Source organism: Lontra canadensis, unplaced genomic scaffold (assembly GCF_010015895.1).
Source record: "Lontra canadensis isolate GAN:19392208 unplaced genomic scaffold, GSC_riverotter_1.0 scaffold85, whole genome shotgun sequence".
Classification (NCBI taxonomy): Eukaryota; Metazoa; Chordata; class Mammalia; order Carnivora; family Mustelidae; genus Lontra; species Lontra canadensis.
Genome location: NW_022631079.1, coordinates 6,755,873 through 6,775,056, shown reverse-complemented (window position 1 = coordinate 6,775,056; position 19,184 = coordinate 6,755,873). Strand labels below are relative to the sequence as shown.

The 19,184-nt window shown below is 37.9% G+C and overlaps 1 protein-coding gene across 9 annotated transcripts in view; it reads left to right on the top strand.

Moving 5' to 3' along the window:
• RYR2 (ryanodine receptor 2) overlaps positions 1-19,184 on the top strand; it is a 740,314-nt gene that overhangs the window by 646,987 nt on the left and 74,143 nt on the right. For 6 of the 9 annotated variants that reach the window (XM_032883091.1, XM_032883088.1, XM_032883090.1 and 3 more), the window contains 4 exons: positions 2,508-2,561; positions 3,785-3,808; positions 15,337-15,436; positions 17,091-17,170. In XM_032883091.1, the coding sequence (XP_032738982.1) occupies positions 2,508-2,561; positions 3,785-3,808; positions 15,337-15,436; positions 17,091-17,170 (258 nt within the window). The remainder of the gene's footprint in view (positions 1-2,507; positions 2,562-3,784; positions 3,809-15,336; positions 15,437-17,090; positions 17,171-19,184) is intronic. The other 3 variants (XM_032883093.1, XM_032883092.1, XM_032883089.1) reach the window with 1 other exon arrangement.

Here is a 19,184-nt window from a genome sequence, read left to right as displayed (position 1 = left end):
ATATATATATATAAAAGATTTTATTTATTTATTTGACAGACAGAGATCAGAAGCAGGCAGAGAGAGAGGAAGGAAAGAAGGCTCCCTGATGAGCAGAGAGCCCGATGCGGGGCTCGATCCCAGGACCCTGGGATCGTGACCAAGCCAAAGGCAGAGGCTTCAACCCACTGAGCCACCGAGGCGCCCCTAAACTTCACATTTAAAAAAAAATTTTTATTTATTTACGTGATAGAGCACCAGGGGGAGTGGCAGGCAGAGAGAGAGGGAGAAGCGAAGTCCTCCAAGAGCAGGGAGCCTGACATGGGATTCAATCCCCGGACCCTGGGATTGTGACCTGAGCCCAAGGCAGACGCTTAACTGATGGAGCCACCCAGGTGCCCCTCAACTTCACATTCTCAAGAGACAGATTAGTGTTCTAATTTGCTTAAATAGTAAACATGCTCGTTTACTATAAATATAAATATAATGCCTGTGCTTTACTTCTATTTCCTAAAGCAGAGGAAGGACAGATAAACCAAAATTCCTCTGTGTTTAACATGAGATGCACAGTATTTACAGAGGACTACAGGTTTGCCTCACAGATGTGTTTTGCTCAAGTTTTCATGGTTCTTTTTCTTAGATTTCTGGTTAACTGATGGCATGAGAGCCAAGGTGACCTTAGCACATAGCAGAACATTCCCCACACTCTTGATTAAATAATTAACAACGTTGTTTCTGTAGGGAAACATGCTATGGGACTCCTTTTCCAAACAGCAGAATTGTTTATTTTCCTTTGCAAACTATGTTGTCAGTCTTCTTACTCCAGATTGGAAAGGGTGATAGTATTTATTGAAGGAACAAAAGAATATGACAGACCTTTAGAATCTATCATCATGCCGGTAGAAGGATCATATTTTCTGCCCTCCCTCCCATCCCCACTTCATCTCCATACTCAAAATACTGGGAATCATTGAACTGAAACTATTCTTCGGATTTGTCACTTATATTTAATTACTTGCCACATTCACTTCACTGATATGCTGAGGGCTTGCAGACCAGAAGAAATCCTTAGAAGGGTTGGAACAATCTCACCTTAAAAGCTATAGGTTTTGGGGCGCCTGGGTGGCACAGTGGGTTAAAGCTTCTGCCTTCCGCTCGGGTCGTGATCTCAGGGTCCTGGGATTGAGCCCCACATCAGGTTCTCTACCTGGTGAGGAGCCTGCTTCCTCTTCTCTCTCTGCCTGCCTCTCTGCTTACTTGTGATCTCTGTCTGTCAAGTAAATAAATAATCTTAAAAAAAAAAAAAAGGCTATAGGTTTTTTCCTGCCATGGCTTTTGGTTAATGCCAGCTTCCCTTGGTCAACATGATTCTTTTTATTCCCAACCAGAATAGTTATAATAGCAGTTGAGATTTATCTAATGCTTATTATTTTTCAGACACTTAAACAATTATGCCACCAACTTACATATGTTAATTCACATAATCCTCCCAGGAGCCCTGGTCCTCTTTGTCTTATTTCTACCTTAAATATGAGAAAAGGGATACCCAGAGAGGTAAAGAAACTTGCCCTAACCTGAACAGCTAATAATTGGCAGCATCAGGATTTGAAGCAGGCCCCCTCTGTCTTCAGGCTTTGTTCTTAATCACCACACCACTCTCCCTTAAATTTAGGAAGCAAAACCTTTAGCTGTGGCAATTAGATAAGAATAGATGCATGAATTAACGTAACTCCTTTATCATTTCTGGGAAAATAACTCAATGGATTAGTCAGTTATTTTTCTGTAAAATAATAGTATTAGTAGCAGCTAGAATTTCATTTTCCTCCTTCGGACCAATTACAATGAAAAAGGAAGGTAAAGGATTACAAGAGTCACTTTAAACAACGGACATGCTTTCTGTTAATTTTAATTCATAGTTATTGCATGCATCTATATTTGTGCGTTGCAATGGCAACAGAAAATAAGAGAAAACAAGAATTCTTGTCTTTTTTTTTTTTTAAGATTTTTATTTATTTATTTATTTATTTATTTGACAGACAGAGATCACAAGTCTCAGAGAGAGAGGAAGGGAAGCAGGCTCCCCGCTGAGCAGAGAGCCTGATGTGGGGCTAAATCCCAGGACCCTGGGATCATGACCTGAGCAGAAGGCAGAGGCTTTAACCCACTGAGCCACCCAGGCACCCCAACAATCCTTGTCTTTAAGGCTTGTAGTTTGGTTTGAACAAGGCAATAAATGCATGAATAAGAGGTACATGTACTGTGGTAGAGATCTCGCCAATATCTCCATGCTGTGCCTAAAATTAGCAGTTTAATTATTTTGATTTTGTAAAAGCGCAGTATAATTTTTTGGGGAGTCCTGAATTTGTTGATCATGCCATCTACATTTACTGTATCTAATACGACTGTTTAAATGATGTCAATGACAACTCAGTACAGATGATTTGGTATTCATGCTGCATTGTTTTGTACTTTCTGCCTCAACGTATTTGAATCCTGCTAACCTTTTCCCAATGTTTTCTATGTCTCAGAGTTGTCATGATGAGGAAGATGATGATGGGGAAGAAGAAGTGAAGAGTTTTGAAGTAAGATGGATCTTTCTAGATTTGTCTTCTTTTCTACTTTGGAACATTGTTTCATAGCTTATAACTGACATTTATGTTTCTTGCTTCATGGCTTATCGCAGCTTATTGTGTCAAGGAACTGCATGTCAGAAGCTGGATGGACAAATCTGAGTCCTAACATTTGCTAAAGTTAAGACCAAGGAACGTAGACTAATGAAATAATCAAATAAAACCCATATGTGCAGAATGAGTGTCCCTGAGAACTCTCAGAGATGAGAGTGCTTCAAACTGTTCTCATCCCAGTGAATATCGTGATATGAAATTTCCAGTGGACATATAAGGAAAATATTTATTGAAGAGCAACATGACATCGAAGTTTTAATTAAACCCTTGGTTGGCTATTTTCTTCTGAGTTGAAGACGTCTTAAAGATCTGGCCTCTTTTGAATTCAACCCAAATAGGTCACTCATTCCCTGTACATATGTACAGACGGTGGCACACTATGCCATTTGCTTGCATGAGGTAGGAGTGCATATATTTCTAGGACTGTGTTCTATTGTATGATTGTTACAGATGTTCTCAGCTCCTAAATATCCAGAAAATTAGAAATAGTGCTCTGTGCTAATTAGCCAGAAGGAAGGGAACTATTATTTGACCCCATTTGTTTAGATTTTACTTTTGCTTTCTATGAAGAAAAGAGTTGTTGCTAACTGCCACTTTTCTCCATTTCTTTTTTTCCTTTTTTTCTCTGTCTTTTTTTTTTTTAATTTTCAAAAAGAAGTGGAAAGAAATAGATTACTTTTTTTTTTTTTTTTGAACTAGAAGTCTGGAAATCTACTAGTAATCAGCAGTCAGTCCTTAATGACAGTGGTCCCACTGAAAGGTACAGGTTGAGGGGGGCATAGAGTAGGGCCCCTTCCAGGACCTATTTGATATGGCATCTCTGCAGCATTGAAATCAATGCATAGAAAGTACAAAAACTAGTCTGAGAACAACCCATGCCTATTGCTGAGAAAAAAAAGCCGTAAGATTAATTTCCTATGTGACACTATAATTTTTTCTAATGTATGTGTGTCCTATTCTCAAGTCCGTCTTTATTGATAAGAAACTGAGGTAAATTAGAATGAGTTCTGAGCAGCAAGTAATACTGTGTTTTCTGAAGTGCACACCATTTATGGTCTACCAGTTGTCTTCCGAGCAATTGTTTATTGCTATTTTGCTTCTTGTCCTCATCCTTCCTTAAGGCCACAGGATCCCAACGCAGCAAGGTAAAACTATATATATGTGTGTATTTGTCCGGGTCTGAGTTTCGGTTTCTTGTGACATTTACCTTTGTTAGACCCAACATCTTGGCTTCTTTTGTAATAAAAGGTCTTGGAATCTTTCTACAAGTTTGTAGCTCCCGTGCAATTGGTCTCTTCAGTACCCCTTCCTTGACACAGGTTTATTCTTCTTGGAGTTTAAATGACTCATAATTTGAAATTTCATCCTACGTGTGAACTCTGGGCCGCATGCTGTGCTCAGGTAAAAAGGGGCCAGCCCTTTAGCTGACTAACTCTTAGCTTGGGACCTTTCAGGAACGCATTCTGGCCTCATCCCCTCTTGATGCTTATAAAATAAAAGTCTTGTTACTCGAAAAAAGACCTGATAAATGGTATCACTAGTGAGATTGGGAAGAAGTCTACTTTCCCTGTGTGTTAGTAATATCTCCATTTAGTAATTAGAGATGATATTCCACGATGTTGATGTTGATGTCAGCATTTCATTACAGAAGAACTTGATGATTATTTCTATCTCTTAATATATTTTCAATAGCTAAGCGCTTGGAACATTTACTAAAAGGAAAAAAAAAACATTTTTTTGAGCATCAAAAATTTTTTTTCTTTGATAGGAACCTGTTAAGCTTACATTTTATTTTCATGAGACTAATTCATAGGAAAATAGACCAGAACATCCCAGGGGAGAAAAATATCCATCATGGCTTTAGTTAAAAAAAACAAAAAAAAATCCTGTTAAACTGAATTTAGAATGTCATGAAGGATCTATTCAGAAGAAACAAATGATAATATTTTAGTCTTATATTTGGAGGAAAATATTCTTACACTATGATCCTTATAAATTTAAAAATTTGAATTCATACAGCTATCATCTTATACCTCTAGTAGATGGGTATAATAGTTAATGTCATATAATAGACATCACAGTAATATTTTCTGGGCTTAAATCATGGGTAATAATGAATGTGATACTGAGTTGATATTTATGCTTTTATCACTAATTATCTCAAATAGAATTTGGATTATTGAGGGTCAAAAATATGAAGGGACCTCCTAACAGTAGCCAAAGATTTGATGTCCTGGCACCAAAATTTGTGCCCCAAGCATGTATTGATATCTGTGGGATAAGGGTAGATAAGGAAGGTCAGAATTAGAAGGCATTGCTGGTTAAGAAAACCATCTTCCTCGGAAAGAGAAATGTAGTTTCAGGGGAATCTAAAAAGCAAATCCAGTTTGGTAAATAGGGTCAAATGTGGTGACATTAGAGAAGTTCCCAATTCAGAAAGAAGTCTAGGAATGGCTAATGGAATCAGCTTTTAGCATCTGGGATTCATGTCAGAGTAAAGTCAAGAAATCAGGTGAGGATATGGAGCCTGACCTGAGAAAACAGGCTGCATGTCCCGGATTTAGAATGGTGGGCAAGACATTCACACAGTGGTGTGAAGCCTGGCAATTAATCTCAGGAAGGAGACTAGAAACCAGCAAGTATAACCATTCCCCATGAAACAGGATTTTGAAGTTTCTTATGATTGCTACTTACGGTCGTAACACCGTAGACGAGAAAGGGGAATTTGTACTTCTTAACCAGATATTTTACTGAATTTCCATGTGATTTGGGACTATGACTTACTATGTATGCCTAATTTGTGTAGCATGCTACTTTCCACAAAATATGTGTTCTGTGAGTAAGCAATGGAAACTGAGACCAAGTTGAGAAACCGAGATGTGCAGGTGCTCGCCTGTGAAGATACTCTTGTCTGAGGTTGACTCTGATACCAACTAAGCCGCCGAAAATTTGACCAGACAACTGGATTATTACTTTCTCTTTATAAATTGAGTAACATACCAGGTCCTTTAGTTGAAGTGTCTGGTTGTTTAATATCATTTAGAGATAGTCTCATAGTGGAATTTTTCATCAAAGTTATAATAGATCTGAGAGGCTATCTGGCAGTTTCAAGGATTCTTAAATTATGTTAAATAAATTTGGGGATAACATAAAGCATGCGATAATTGAATTTTATTCCCATAACTGACTGATTATTAGTAGTTGCTGTACTTTCTGCTTAAATTCTTTATCTGTAAGTATTCAGTGACAGTTAAAGGGGCATTTTTAAAAAGGGGCATTATAATTTCCTTGAGGGAAGAAACAAACCTTAAGAAACATGAAACACAGGATGTGGGGACTAAAATGCTGAGTATTTGCCAGCTCTTTTCTTATTTCCATCACATGTATGTTTTACTGATAGGATTCTGCTAAAACTTGCAAAGAGATTTAATGTGATAATTTAATTCCCTGCTTCATCAATAATACATGTAAATATTCTCTCTCTACGACTATTTATTTAAAAACTTTATTGCTTATTTAGTTACGTATATATAACTTTTTTAGATTTGGGACTACGTCAATACTAAAACTACAAAAAGGACTGTTAAAACTTATAAAGAGGCTAGGAGTAACTGAAAGGGAAGAAATATCTTAGCAGTGACTCAAAATGTTCATTACTACAGTTGAGTGCATTCTTCAGCTTTGAATTTTTATAAGCCAAAGCAAAGAATAATAACAACAAATTGATAATGTTGCAAGTCAAAAAACTTCACTTTTCTGAGCAGCGTGGGTTTTTCTCACTTAAATTCACAAAGAGATTTGGTACCAGAACAAACCACATTTTTAAACTATGATTTTTGCAAAATACGCACAAACATTCCCCAGACAGTTGCCTCCTCTCTCATGCTGTTCTCTAAAATCTGAGTGTGTGGCATTAAATGCTAATTCTATGGAAGCATTTCTGTGGAGTATTATGGTACTATAATATAGATTTATTTCTTAATAAAAACCAAAATTAATGACAGTGGAGCTTAAATAAAGCAGAGGAATGGGGTACTGACTTGCCTTCTAAACCGTCTTTCTCAAATATTAGGCAAGTTGCATCATCCTTTGGCAAATGCCCAATTTCTAATTCACAGATGAATTCTCTGCTGTGTCCCTGAGGTCTTGTTATACTGTACTGTTGATTAAAGAGAATAACTTGTGTCTTAAATTCTAAATATGCCTATGGCAGTGTTGACATTCTGTAATAAAAGACTTAGGAAACCAACTTATATTCTCTCCCAGATGTGCCTCACGCATAACTAAAATGACATCATACCTGCTAAAGTATTCAGACCAATACCCAGCTCGTATTCCAAAATATGTATCACCAAATATGGAAGAATCAATTTAGGCCCCAGTGCGTTAAGGTCTGATGTTATATAGCTCTACCCAATGATAAAACCACCTTTGTCTGGCCCCTCTAGTGGTCCAGTTTTGAACAGAGCTCCATTCCTTGGCAATCCTGCCGCAACGAATTTGCTGAAGATGTACCGTCTCCACCAGCTGTGTAATTTGATCTTTGAATGGGTTTATTTAGTTCTGTTCATGGGAGCAAAGCAATTTAAATGAGAAGGGCTCCCTGAATCTTACCAAAGACAACCCGTTTATATAAAAATAAATAAAAGATACAGCTTTGAATATAGAACGTTGAAGCAATGATTCCTTTTATCAGGTACACTTAATAGTTACTTAGTTTCTCTTACAGAAACACTGTGGTATCCAAAATTGGGTCGAAAGTGCTGAGTTGTTATGCTACTGTTGAATGGTAGAGGGGGAGGGAGAAGGAATTTTGATGGCCACTGTTCTCATACCTCTTACGGAAAGCTAACTGCATTGCTTTATACTGAAATTATCGGCCTCAAGTAATATCCTCATGTCTTAGCCCAGGTTCCTTAGAAAATAGAGCAAAGAGATTCTGTGCTAACACTTTATTGGGGTTGGGGCTCTGATAGAATCCTGGAAGAGTAAGAGTGACGGGGAAAAAGAGAGCAGATTATCTAAGGAAGGAGGGAGAGCAAATACAAGGTGGTGCGTTCTTGAGCTGACCGTGCCCATTTAACATCGTGTCAGATGGCCCTAGAAAAACCACATGTATGCATCGGGGAACAGCACCTCCTAGGGAAGAAGGATGAGCACTGGTTCTGTCCCACCTCCTTTCTTTCTCTGGTCAGAGGGACTTAGTTTCTTCATACTTCCTGTTGTAAAGCAGATTTTCCATGCACCTCCTGGGGAAACCAAAGGCAGCTTGGGTCCAGCCTACCCAGTGTTCAGGCACTGAAGTCTCTTAGTGGGTGGTAGAGATGATAGGAGCCAACTTTTATAACCGTACTCTGAGAAAGGCAAGTTGCCAAGTGTTGGAGAGAAAGGGCATGTAGGGTGTGATGGAGTCCTGGTCTTGGCGTGAGGAAAATTCCCAGAAAGCACAGTCCCCTATATCATGTATGGTAATTCATGCATATTGGCTGCATGCACATAAATAGCAAACTGTATAGAACATACACCTAAACATCTAGTTATGCATTTCTGAGGCACATGATAGTAGAACATTGTATGCTATTATTTAAAAAATAATCTCGGGCGCCTGGGAGGCTCAGTGGGTTAAGCCTCTGCCTTCGGCTCAGGTCGTGATTTCAGGGTCCTTGGATCGAGCCCCACATCAGGCTCTCTGCTCAGCGGGGAGCCTGCTTCCCCCACCCTTTTTTGCCTGCCTCTCTGCCTAGTTGTGATCTCTGTCAAATAAATAAATAAAATCTTAAAAAAAAATAAAATAATCTCAGTTGGCAATAATTAGTCCCATAATTCTTGACTGCATTATATGTATAACAGATGGGATATAGCAGAATCATTCAGAGCATAGATGTTTGAACGAACCACCTGTGTTTGAATCCCAGCTCCACCACCTACCTGTGTGATCTCAAGCCTCAATTTTCCTATTTATAAAATGGAGCTAATTATAGTATCTATTTCATGTGGTGAAGATTAGATAATATGTATAATACACTCAGAGCATTGGCTGTCGTATAACAAGCTCTCTAGGTATTTACTATTATTATTACTTTTAATCAATTTTACCTTCCAACTAAAATCAAGCCAGCAAATCCCTTAGGAAAACTTTCACGAGAGGGAGAAGACAACTACACAGAACAGGAGACCTGGGATGTCATTCGGGTGCTGACTAGGTGGCCTTGAGTGGGTCGCATTTAAATTGCTCTGTGCCTCGGTTTTTTTCTTCTTTGAACTAAAAGCTTTGACCTGGATGTTCTCAGGGGTCATACTCGCCTTTAAAAGTGTCTAATTTGCTGTTCACGAGTAAGTTCTTTTTATTTTTCAGGGCAATTTCTTAATGCTCCTAAATGCATGAATATTAATAGAAGCATGCAGATTTGGGGTATTTTTTTCTTCCAATCGTTTGTGGAAGAGTGAAAAAGGAAATAAACTTCATTTTATTTATGTTAGGGTACGGAGCCGACCACCCCTCAGTTAGAGGACACGCTCGATAATGCAAGTCACACAGCGAGGTTTATTTCCAACTAGCTGGGGTCCAAGTATCTGCTTGGTGCAGTGGGTTTCTACAAGGACCCTGAGCACTCAAAGCCAAGGGTTTATATAGCATTTTTTAAAACATCCAACTCACAGTAATTTTCCATCACTTCAGAGACATACATACTTTTGGCTTGCGCCCCCCTAGTGGTTTAGTAAGATAAGTTCTTTTCTAACATCTGGTCCCCGTGGGGCCCTGGTGGTTTAAGCTGATTAGCTGCAGCCGGGGTGTTGCAGGGTGGGGTACTTTCTTGGAACTAAAGCAGGGTGGGGGTCCCTGGAGCTAAAGTAAAGTAGGGGAAAGTTCAGCCCTTGGGGCCTGAGATGGCTGCCCAAGCTAAGATGGCTGTACTTATGCTAACCCACTCTTACAGTTTACACTAGTAGAGTCACAATAAAAATGTTTTGTAGACACTAGTCTAACTTCTTTACGTATATATATAAATCTCTACCTTTTCATAGTTTGGTGTTTAAAGTATTACACAATTATACATGATACAATAAGATATAGAAAGAAAAAAGTTTGAGGGATGAGAGGGGTTCAGGGACACCAACTGGAGCCTTCCAAGAATGAAACCAATGCCTTAGACTCTTGCTAATTAGTGGGAATTTGTCAGCACTACCGATCCCGAGCTTTCTAGGAGTGAGCATCAAGTCACATAAATTTCAGTTTACTCTATCAGTGAAATAAACACAGTCTTCTTGTTTGGGAGAAACAGAAATTCCTGAGGATCTCTGTGAGGAGGACATGTCCTATAACCTGCCGCAATTCAGTAGAGGTAATAATTGAGAATTTATACAATAAAGTCCAGATGTCCAGGTGACATCTGAGGATGGCTGAGCAGAGGATAAATACTAGGAATCTAGAAGAATGATAACACTATGTTCCCATAAGACAGTCTCCAGAAAAATCCCTCTCTGAGCCAAGCCGGGAATTGGCGGGAATTGGAGACTGTATTGAGTACTTAAAGAGCTCACGCAGCTGTTTCTCGAGGGTTGCTCTGGGGTAGGACCAGTAATCGTGTGTGAAAACTTAAAATTATAAACACTGAAACAGCTAGTACTGAGAGAACTCAAAATCCACATAATGACTTGTCATGATCCGCTCTATGGTAAAACTTACTCTAACTGCTCTTTTTCCCGTAAATTATTCCAACATTTTGGCACCTTCCTGATCCAACCATACCTTCATATTAGTAGACGTCATCAACCTTATTGTTCCTATTCTTTTGTCAGGCTATGCTAGTAGCATTTTCTTTCTGTTTTCAAGGCAGTGTTTAGTGCTTTTAAGACTTAAACAAATAGGTAAATGAAAGCTGTTCTAAATCACCTTTGTGCTCAGAATAAACCCCATTCCCTCCGATGATAACTTGGTGTAACTTTGCTAATTTGATACCTTCTGATTTGATGGTTGCTCATTTTCCCTCTCCTACTTTATAGCTTTTTTGCAAAGCTTTTCGTGATGTAGTATAAGTTTTGTCAACAGGACCCTGCAATAGAAAATCGTTTGAACGCAGCTAGGTTTTATTGTTTCGGCATAGTGCTAATTAGTCTAAATATGGTGAATCCAAGGGAAACAATATGTTAACAAGTGTGGAAGTATAAATGATGAATAAATAAGCCAAAGTCACACTACACAGTACATCAAACTTCAGAGCCTCCAACACATTAACTGGACTGCACTTTTCTGCTTTAGAATTTTTGTCCTCCCTGATTGTCTATTAGTTAAACTTCGGGACTGAACCAAAGTTTGCTTTGGGTAAAAATGCATTTCCTTCCTTCCCTCCCTCCCTCCTTCTCTCTCTCTCTTTCTTTCTTTCTTGTTTTTTTGTGGGTTTTTGTTGTTATTGTTGTTGTTAAAGAATGAGCACTAGAAACTATGCCTATCCTATTGAAAAATAGAACTCTGGGAGATTATACTATTCAGTATTCAGCAACAAAGATGATGGGTAATCAAGATACAGACAGTAAACTAATTGAGCTTTAAAAGTGAATAATTTGAGAACTTTTGTTCACATGTATATAATTCTTGACTCTGACCATGTACCAAAAACAAACTAGATTTTCTCACTTTAGTAGTTTTGTAGCTCTTCAAATGGAAAGATAACATTTGTAATTTCAGATTAATTGTATATACTACATGATATCACATTATTTAGTTCTGTTATTCATTTATCAAGTTTTCTTGGGCACCAGTTTTGTGCAGGGAACTTTACTGGATATATACTTGTGGTTAAAACAAGCAAACAAAACCTCTGAAGACCCTGTCCTCATGGTGACTTACTTGTAGAAAACTCTGTATACTTTCATTTAATCTTCAAAAAAATTTATGAATTTGAGGGACCATCCATTTTTAAACAAAGTTATAATCTTAAGAGTTTTCCTAGCACTCCTAGTCAGTTCTTTATGAATGTGGCCAATCTCAAATATCAGAAACTAGAATACCGAATACAATTAATTGAAATGGACAATATGACTCTTATCTATATTTTTGTTTTCCCTTAGTCTGACCAAATTATTAGTACCATTTCACTGCCATTCGCTTTTGTCTTCCTAGCTATCCAATCAAATCTCCTACATTTCCTTTTTTTTTCTTAACAATGTCGAGAATCAACATTACCTTGTAGGTAATGACTACATTTAAGATGCCAAATCAGAAGGATATTTAAGATCGATTTACTGAGAAATTATGGAAGGTATTTTTAAAAAGAGTTCGGTTGCTGGAGATTTCTGTTCACTTACAGGTAGCTTCCACATGCAGCAGAAGAGAAAAACATTATGAAAACCTTTTTAGCAGTTGCTGAAGGCTTGGAAACTCAAGGGAAAACAGCAAGCCCACTGGGCTCATGCGGTGTTGGGCACAGAGTGAGCTGTGAGGCACCAGCTGCCCCAAACGCCCATGTCACTGAGGAGGGTCCATCAGAAACAGGGTACAAGTTTTGCTGTCAAAAATGCTGCTCTTGTTTAAAATATCATTCATCTCCATTGTAGGGATAAACTATTTTCTCCATCAAGGATGGACAGTTGTATTTTTTTTTTTTTATTTCAGTATTTTTCCTCATACAAAACAAATTGTTGAAGAACTGATTTTTTTTTTTTCTTCAGGTCTTCTACTCCCTTGCCGCCCCTCCCCCCATCCAATGCTAAACGTGAGGCACCCTGGGGAAAAAAATGAAAGAATATTAGCAATTTGATTACTAAGTTCAGTCATACTAAAAGCAATCATGATGTGAATACCTCCTATTCAATGTCTGGAATTTGATCCTAGGTCTGATTTATTACCACCACTGACCTGGAAAAGACTTGTAACAGTGTTATAATGAAAACAGCTGATCTTTCCTGGTTGTTCTTGGTGATCCGAACTTTTCGCCTAAGAGAAAATTGAAATTGTGGAACTCCTTCCCCCACCCCAACCTTTTTTGTAACCTTAGAATCATTGAAAGACTGAACTTCAAGTAGAGGTATAATGTTTATTTAAGACCCTTTGGCACTTTAGGTAGAATCTGGGATGGGGCAGAAACCCTGCTTTAAAATGCTTTAAAAAGGTCCTTCCAAAGTGCTATTTCCCCAGGTAAAATACTTTAAAAATATCTCTCTCCAGTTTTCTTAGAAAAGCTAATCTGCAGTAAATTGGAAATTAAAGAATTTTCTTTCTTTCCACATAATCCATCATTTTATTGTCTGTAAACTTTCTGGTTTAGCTTTCAAGGTTTTATTTTATTACAATGTGATAAAATCTCCAATAGCGAGATTGAATTGCATGCCCAGAAGCACTTCTCCAAGGACAAAATACCAGAAAGAAATAATATTAAATATCTTCTGAGGAGAAAGCTTCCAACTCAGTATGACAAAGAAGAAATTCAACTGAGAGATCAACCTGATCCCTCTTTATGAAGTATGGGTTTCCTGCTTCTAGATCAGTTATCTTTTTTAGCTCAATATTTTTTTTCAGATGAATCTTATCATCTCCCCTGAAGTATTTATTATTATTGAAATTCAGATGCTGTGTGAGAAAAATGAGGGTGATCTTTGCCCAGGGAGTTTATTTTTTAAAGGAGACAATTTGATACCCTGTATCTCTCCATCCTCCTGACATTCATCCATCAGGCATGATTTCAGTTACCGAAGAGGATAGTGGGGTCTAGAATGTCCTGTACAAGTTGTTCTAGCAGATCTCTGAGCTGGCCCACCTACTTTTGAAGCACAAACGGCAAAGGGTTTGTGGTCTGTTTGTTTTTTTCCTCATGAGTATATGGCATGCTGCCATCTGTCTTCTTCTCTGGGTTTCCCAAGGACTATCTTCATATGTTCTATTGGGTCAAAAGAGGAATCAATCTTTCCAACTCCCTTGCCTCTTTAGTTGATGAAAATGAGAGGGCGGTTCCTTAGCCAATATATATATATATATATATATATATTTTTTTTTAATCTCTGTCTTCCTGAAAACGTTTTCCACGAGAGGAATTTGGTTACGAAGCAGAAGTGCCGAGTTCGTATGTAGCTCTGGCCACGGCAGGAAAGTGAAAGATTGTTGGGTCTAAAAGGAGGGATCAAATGTTGCTGACCAGTTCGAAAGCACACCTGAAGAGCAGGCGAAAGGGTCTTCTTTCAGTTTTTCTGAAACTGTGTTGTAATGACAGTATGGTTTTGTGTGTCCGTGTGGTTTTGTTTTCGTTTTGTTCTTGACGCTGCAGGAAGAGGTTTAAACATGAAGGCAAACCTTTTAGATGTTAGCATGGCTACCACAAAGCAAAGCTGCCTTTTTTTTTTCTTTTCTCTGCTTCCATTTAGACCTGTCACATAATTTAAGAAAAAAAAAAAAATAAAACTTTAACCACAGGAGCTCTAACTATAGTGTGAAAAAAAACCCTGATCAATTTTGTTTTCGCAGCACGATATTATCAAAGATTTAAGAAACAAATTTGCCAGCCTCGGCGAGAACTCTCTGGTAACAGCATAAATGTCTGTGTTGGTTGCTTTTGATTTGAAGGTTTCTTTTTTCATTTGTTTGAGCCCATTTCTTCCCCCCTCCCCCTTTTAGTTTACTTTCTTTTTCATATTCTGTAACTAGCAAGCCTTCATTTTTTAAACCTCTTCCATCTTCCTGTGTCTATTTTCTGTACTTTGGATGGAAAGTTTATGGCAGCAAAGCTGTCCCTCTGGCTCCTTCTGCTGCCGCTCTTCCTGCTCTTAGGTCATATATGTTTTGGCCGTTGTGTTTATGGACATGATACTAATTGACTGTTTCATGTCCCATTGACTAAGCTTCTCTACCACGCCATTTGATGGACTCGCTGTCCTAGGGCTCTATGCAACTTTCATTTTGCAACTTGTACTGCTTAGTTCCGTCTCAATTCTCCAGTGAACTGGATAGCTCAAGTGAATGATCCTACCAGTCTTGAACTTGCTGTGCCTTTATATTTTATTTTTATTTTCTTCTTTATGTTTTCAGTGGTAGTTTAAGTGGAAAAGAACAAACCCCAGCCATTTGCACTGGCAGCCCCATGCAGTATCGTTTGTTACCACCTGAGAATACAAAATATAAAGGCACATTGCTTCTTTTATTCTTGGGGGGTGACTGGGGAGATCTGTGTCATGAGTCCACTACTTCGTTGAAGCCTACCTTTTGATTCATATCAGCTTTCAATTTTGCTTAAACTCCAACACGTCTCCGTGAATGTTTTTCTGTCATTTAGTGATACCTTGCAACTCGAGCCATTTGCTGAGCAGTATCAAGTTATGGCCATGGCATGGGAGATGATTGAAACGTAACAAACTCATGCACAAACGTATAATTCAGAAAGTGCAAGTTTCAATGACGAAATACAGTACTTCGAAACTGTGATACAGGCTTTGGACTAATCAAACAATTACAATTGAGAAAATCCATCCTGATAAGCCAGTACCAAAAGCATATCAAGAAAAATATAAAGGGCAAAAACCAAGAGTTGAATATTGTTAACATCTGTTGAATAACATTGTTGGTGTTGAAATGGTCCATAATGTTGTCATAGAGCCCATACATGAAGAGATGACTAAAAATATGGTTTATAGAAAGCTGCCGTGCTTAATGACAGCCACAACATAAATGGTTGGGATTTGTGTTCAGGAAAAAGAAATGGAAAAGCAAAAGCTACTCTACCAACAAGCCAGGCTCCACGACCGCGGGGCAGCTGAGATGGTGCTGCAGACCATCAGCGCCAGCAAAGGTGAGGCTTGCTGCTCTCCTCAGACTTCTTTATTCCCTGGGAGCACCCTGATTTAAATTCTGCTGATTTAGTTAGTCCCTGAATTTCTTGTTCATCATGAGGTCAGGTGACTTTGGAAATGCAGGCTTTTGTTAACCCAGTCCAACATTGTTTGTTTTTTTTTTCCCCCCCCTTCAAAGATTTATTTCTGTTCTTTAAGGTTTGGAAATTATATCTTGACCCAAGCCTAACAAACCATATAAATCAGAGATGGGCGAACGTTTTCTGTGAGAGGCCAGATAGTAAATGTTTTTGGCTTTGCTGGCCGTGGGTCTCTGCTACAACCCTTCAATGCTGCCGTGGTAGCAGGGGAGCCGCTACAGACAATATGTAAACAAACTGTGTGGCTGAGTTCCAATAAAACTTTATTTACAAAAATGTATGACAGGCTGGACTTGACCCTGTAGTCAATAATTTTCAGACCCTTGATGTGAAAGTTTAGACTTTTTAAGTGATCCCTTTTTGACAATTAAAATACTATTGTATTTTTCAGTGCCAGCCAAGATAATTTTTCTTACATTAGCAATATCTTCTTTGTGAAATATTTTTCCTATAATTTGCAATGGGGTGGAGAAATGACAGTTATACATTCTGTTATTAAGCATCCCTCTCCCAGATTTCTAAGATATTTTAATCTCTATTATTGTTTCTATTTCTGTTTTTTCTATATTCTAAGATAAGTAGAGGTGAATAATGTAAAAATAAAATATATTCAATGATATATAGTGTAACTCATTAGATTTAAAATTTTGTCATTAGTGGGATGCTTGTCTAGCTCAGTCAGAAGAGCATGCAACTCTTGATCTCAGGGTCATGAGTTCGAGACCCATGTTGGGTGTAGAAATTACTAAAATAAATAAATAAATAGACTTAAAATTTTGTCATTATTATTTGAATGACTTAAAATTGTGACGAGTCATCCTAATAAAGCAATACTATAAACATTGTAAGATAAAGGTGCTGAAATAAAAATGATAAAAGTTATTTAAATAAAATATTGAGTAGAGAGGGAGAGAAATTTTCTTGAAATCTTCAGTAGCTCTTACTCAATATGCATGATTAGTTTTGAATCTTTATAGCTTCAGATGTCAGTATTTCAGAATCAGTTGTTGAGGGGGTATAGCTCAGGGGCAGAGCATTTGACTGCAGAATCAATTGTTGCTTTTTTTTTTTTTAATTTTTTAGAAGATTTTATTACAGAGTACACTCACAAGCGAGAGGGAGGGGCAGAGGGAAAAGGAGAGAAAGAATCTGAAGCAGACTCTTGTACCAAGCATGGAGTCCCATCTCAACCCTGAGATCATGATCTGAGCTGAAATCAAGAGTTGGATTTTTAACCAGCTGAGCCACCTAGGCACCCCTCTTCTTTTTTTTTTTCTTAATGTTCTCATATAGTTTCAATTCCTAGATACATTACACAGAATTTAGTAAGAACATTGATGGCAAAATATACATTATTACTCTTGAAATGTTTTTTGATAAGTCAGTCAGTCTGTCCTCCATCATTATGCAGATTTGCAGGGGAATAATTATTCTAAAAGTGTGCCTTTTGTGACAGAGGTAGTTAATGTACTGGTGAAATGATATAAGGAATGCTATTTTTTATATTTTTCAGGCGATACAGGACCAATGGTAGCTGCGACTTTGAAACTTGGAATTGCTATCTTAAATGGGGGGAACTCCACAGTGCAGCAGGTAATGACTTTAAGCCGTCCCCGTAATGTAGTCTTCGTACAGATGGACAATATTGCCATCCCTTTGTTTTAGTCCCTGTTTCAGTCCTCCTGGAAGAACTATCAGTTGGAAAATTTTTCATTTTCTGTGTAAAAAAAAAAAAAAAAAGCCTTTATGTGGTGGCCTTCTTGCCCCAGGACTCAAACATCTAGGTCGCACGCTGCCATATGGGGCACTAACACTCTTGAGGAATCTGAAGTCCTATCAGATGTGCCATCCTGTGAAATTTGCATTTCATGTGACTAAGCGTAAAATGGTTTGCTTTAATAGTGGAGAAAAGTAAATGTTCTTAGCTCAGGAGCCTAGTTTGTCAACATCTCTCTCTCATTTTTCTGTATTGCCTTCTGTATGAGAGAGAACAGTTTATGAACACGCAGCTAATAACCGTTGTGTCTTGGTAAGTTTTGGCGAGGCAGGGAAAGGGCTACCCTGAGGGGAGGAAAGGAAGGCTAGTGAAAACCTTGGGATATTTGACTTCAGGTTGCTGTGAGCCCCAGAAATACGACAGTGGACAAAGCCCTGAGTATGTTCCTAGAAGATCTTTGATTCTAAGAAAAACAGAATTTTTGAAGGTTGCCTTTGGGTTGGTGAAAATTTGCACTAGGTTAAGTTAGCAACCGAGAATAGCTGAAAAACTCATCTTTACATTTTTCTTAAATTGCGTGCCTCTTTTTCTGTAAATAAAATTGTGACATTTGCAGACTGGAGGGGTACATACGTCTTATCTAAGCCAGGGTGCCTAACTTTTTCTTTTTAATACCTTTGATGGTTTAGTGAAGCATCTGGACTCCTCTTGGTATCATGTTTTTAAATTGCAAAGGGAAATCGCACAGGTTTACAAAAGAAACCACACCTAGTCAAATGTTGTTATTCATATATTATAAACAGGTTTTTGATAAAGTAATTTGTGTTCCTTTATGAACTTGTTAAATGAAAGATCTAGTACTTGGTCTAATTATTGAGAAGAAATGATTAGCCTAAGTATTTTTAAGTCACTTCAACAATGACTATGATGTGATATGGAGATCTCTGAAATTTCTCCTGGTGACAATATCAGAGTTTGTGTTTGTTGCTTCTATAAGTAGTCAAAAGGAATGCTAAGTTTCTGTTAGAACTAAGCGAAAATAATGATGTCTTTTTCCTCCACCCAATTTACTGATGTCCTTTTTTGATTTCCATAGCAAATGACTACATGACTCAAATTCAAAGAAAGGAAAACTGAAGAAAGCCTACCTACTCTATAATATTTAGCACAAAATAATTTCCCTTTATGGTTTACTTCAAAAGTCCTAAATTAGGGAGCAGATAGATTCAGAAATCCTTGGAGCTAAATGGAGCCATGAGAGATCATGTAATACAGGAACTTGTCTATACAGGCTTTTCTTTTTTCTGTAAACCTTCAGATACATATCCTACCAACTCCCTTAAACTCTGAGCTATATTCCTTGTTTTAAACTTCCCGTGATTAATAAGTGCTTCATGTTTTATTAGACCAGGAACTTACCACACTCCCCTCAAAATGGCCAGGTGTTTGTGTGTATTGTGGTGTGTACATATTTGTGTGTATGTGTATATACATGTGAGATGTGTATTTATTTGTATGTGTATGTATGTGTTTATATGTGTTGCATGTGTTTGTATATGTACATTATGTGTGTGTGTGTGTACTATTTGTGTGTGCATACATATACAACTTCTACATGTTTAGTACCTTATATTACCTTTCACTCAAATTTCTAGAAACCAAATTACTACCAAAATGCTGACCGTTTTAGCTCAGCCCTACATTAGACAGCACTGATAGCAGGAATTACTCAGCTCCATTCAAGATTTGGAGAAAAGCAGTATCTTTCTTTTCTTCAAACCTTTGGTGTGCCTTTGGTCATTTTATCATCTTGTATGTGCTTCTCGTTTGAAACTTCCGACACATGTCATCCACATTCAAGGCAGCTGTTTCACTGTGATATGTAATAAC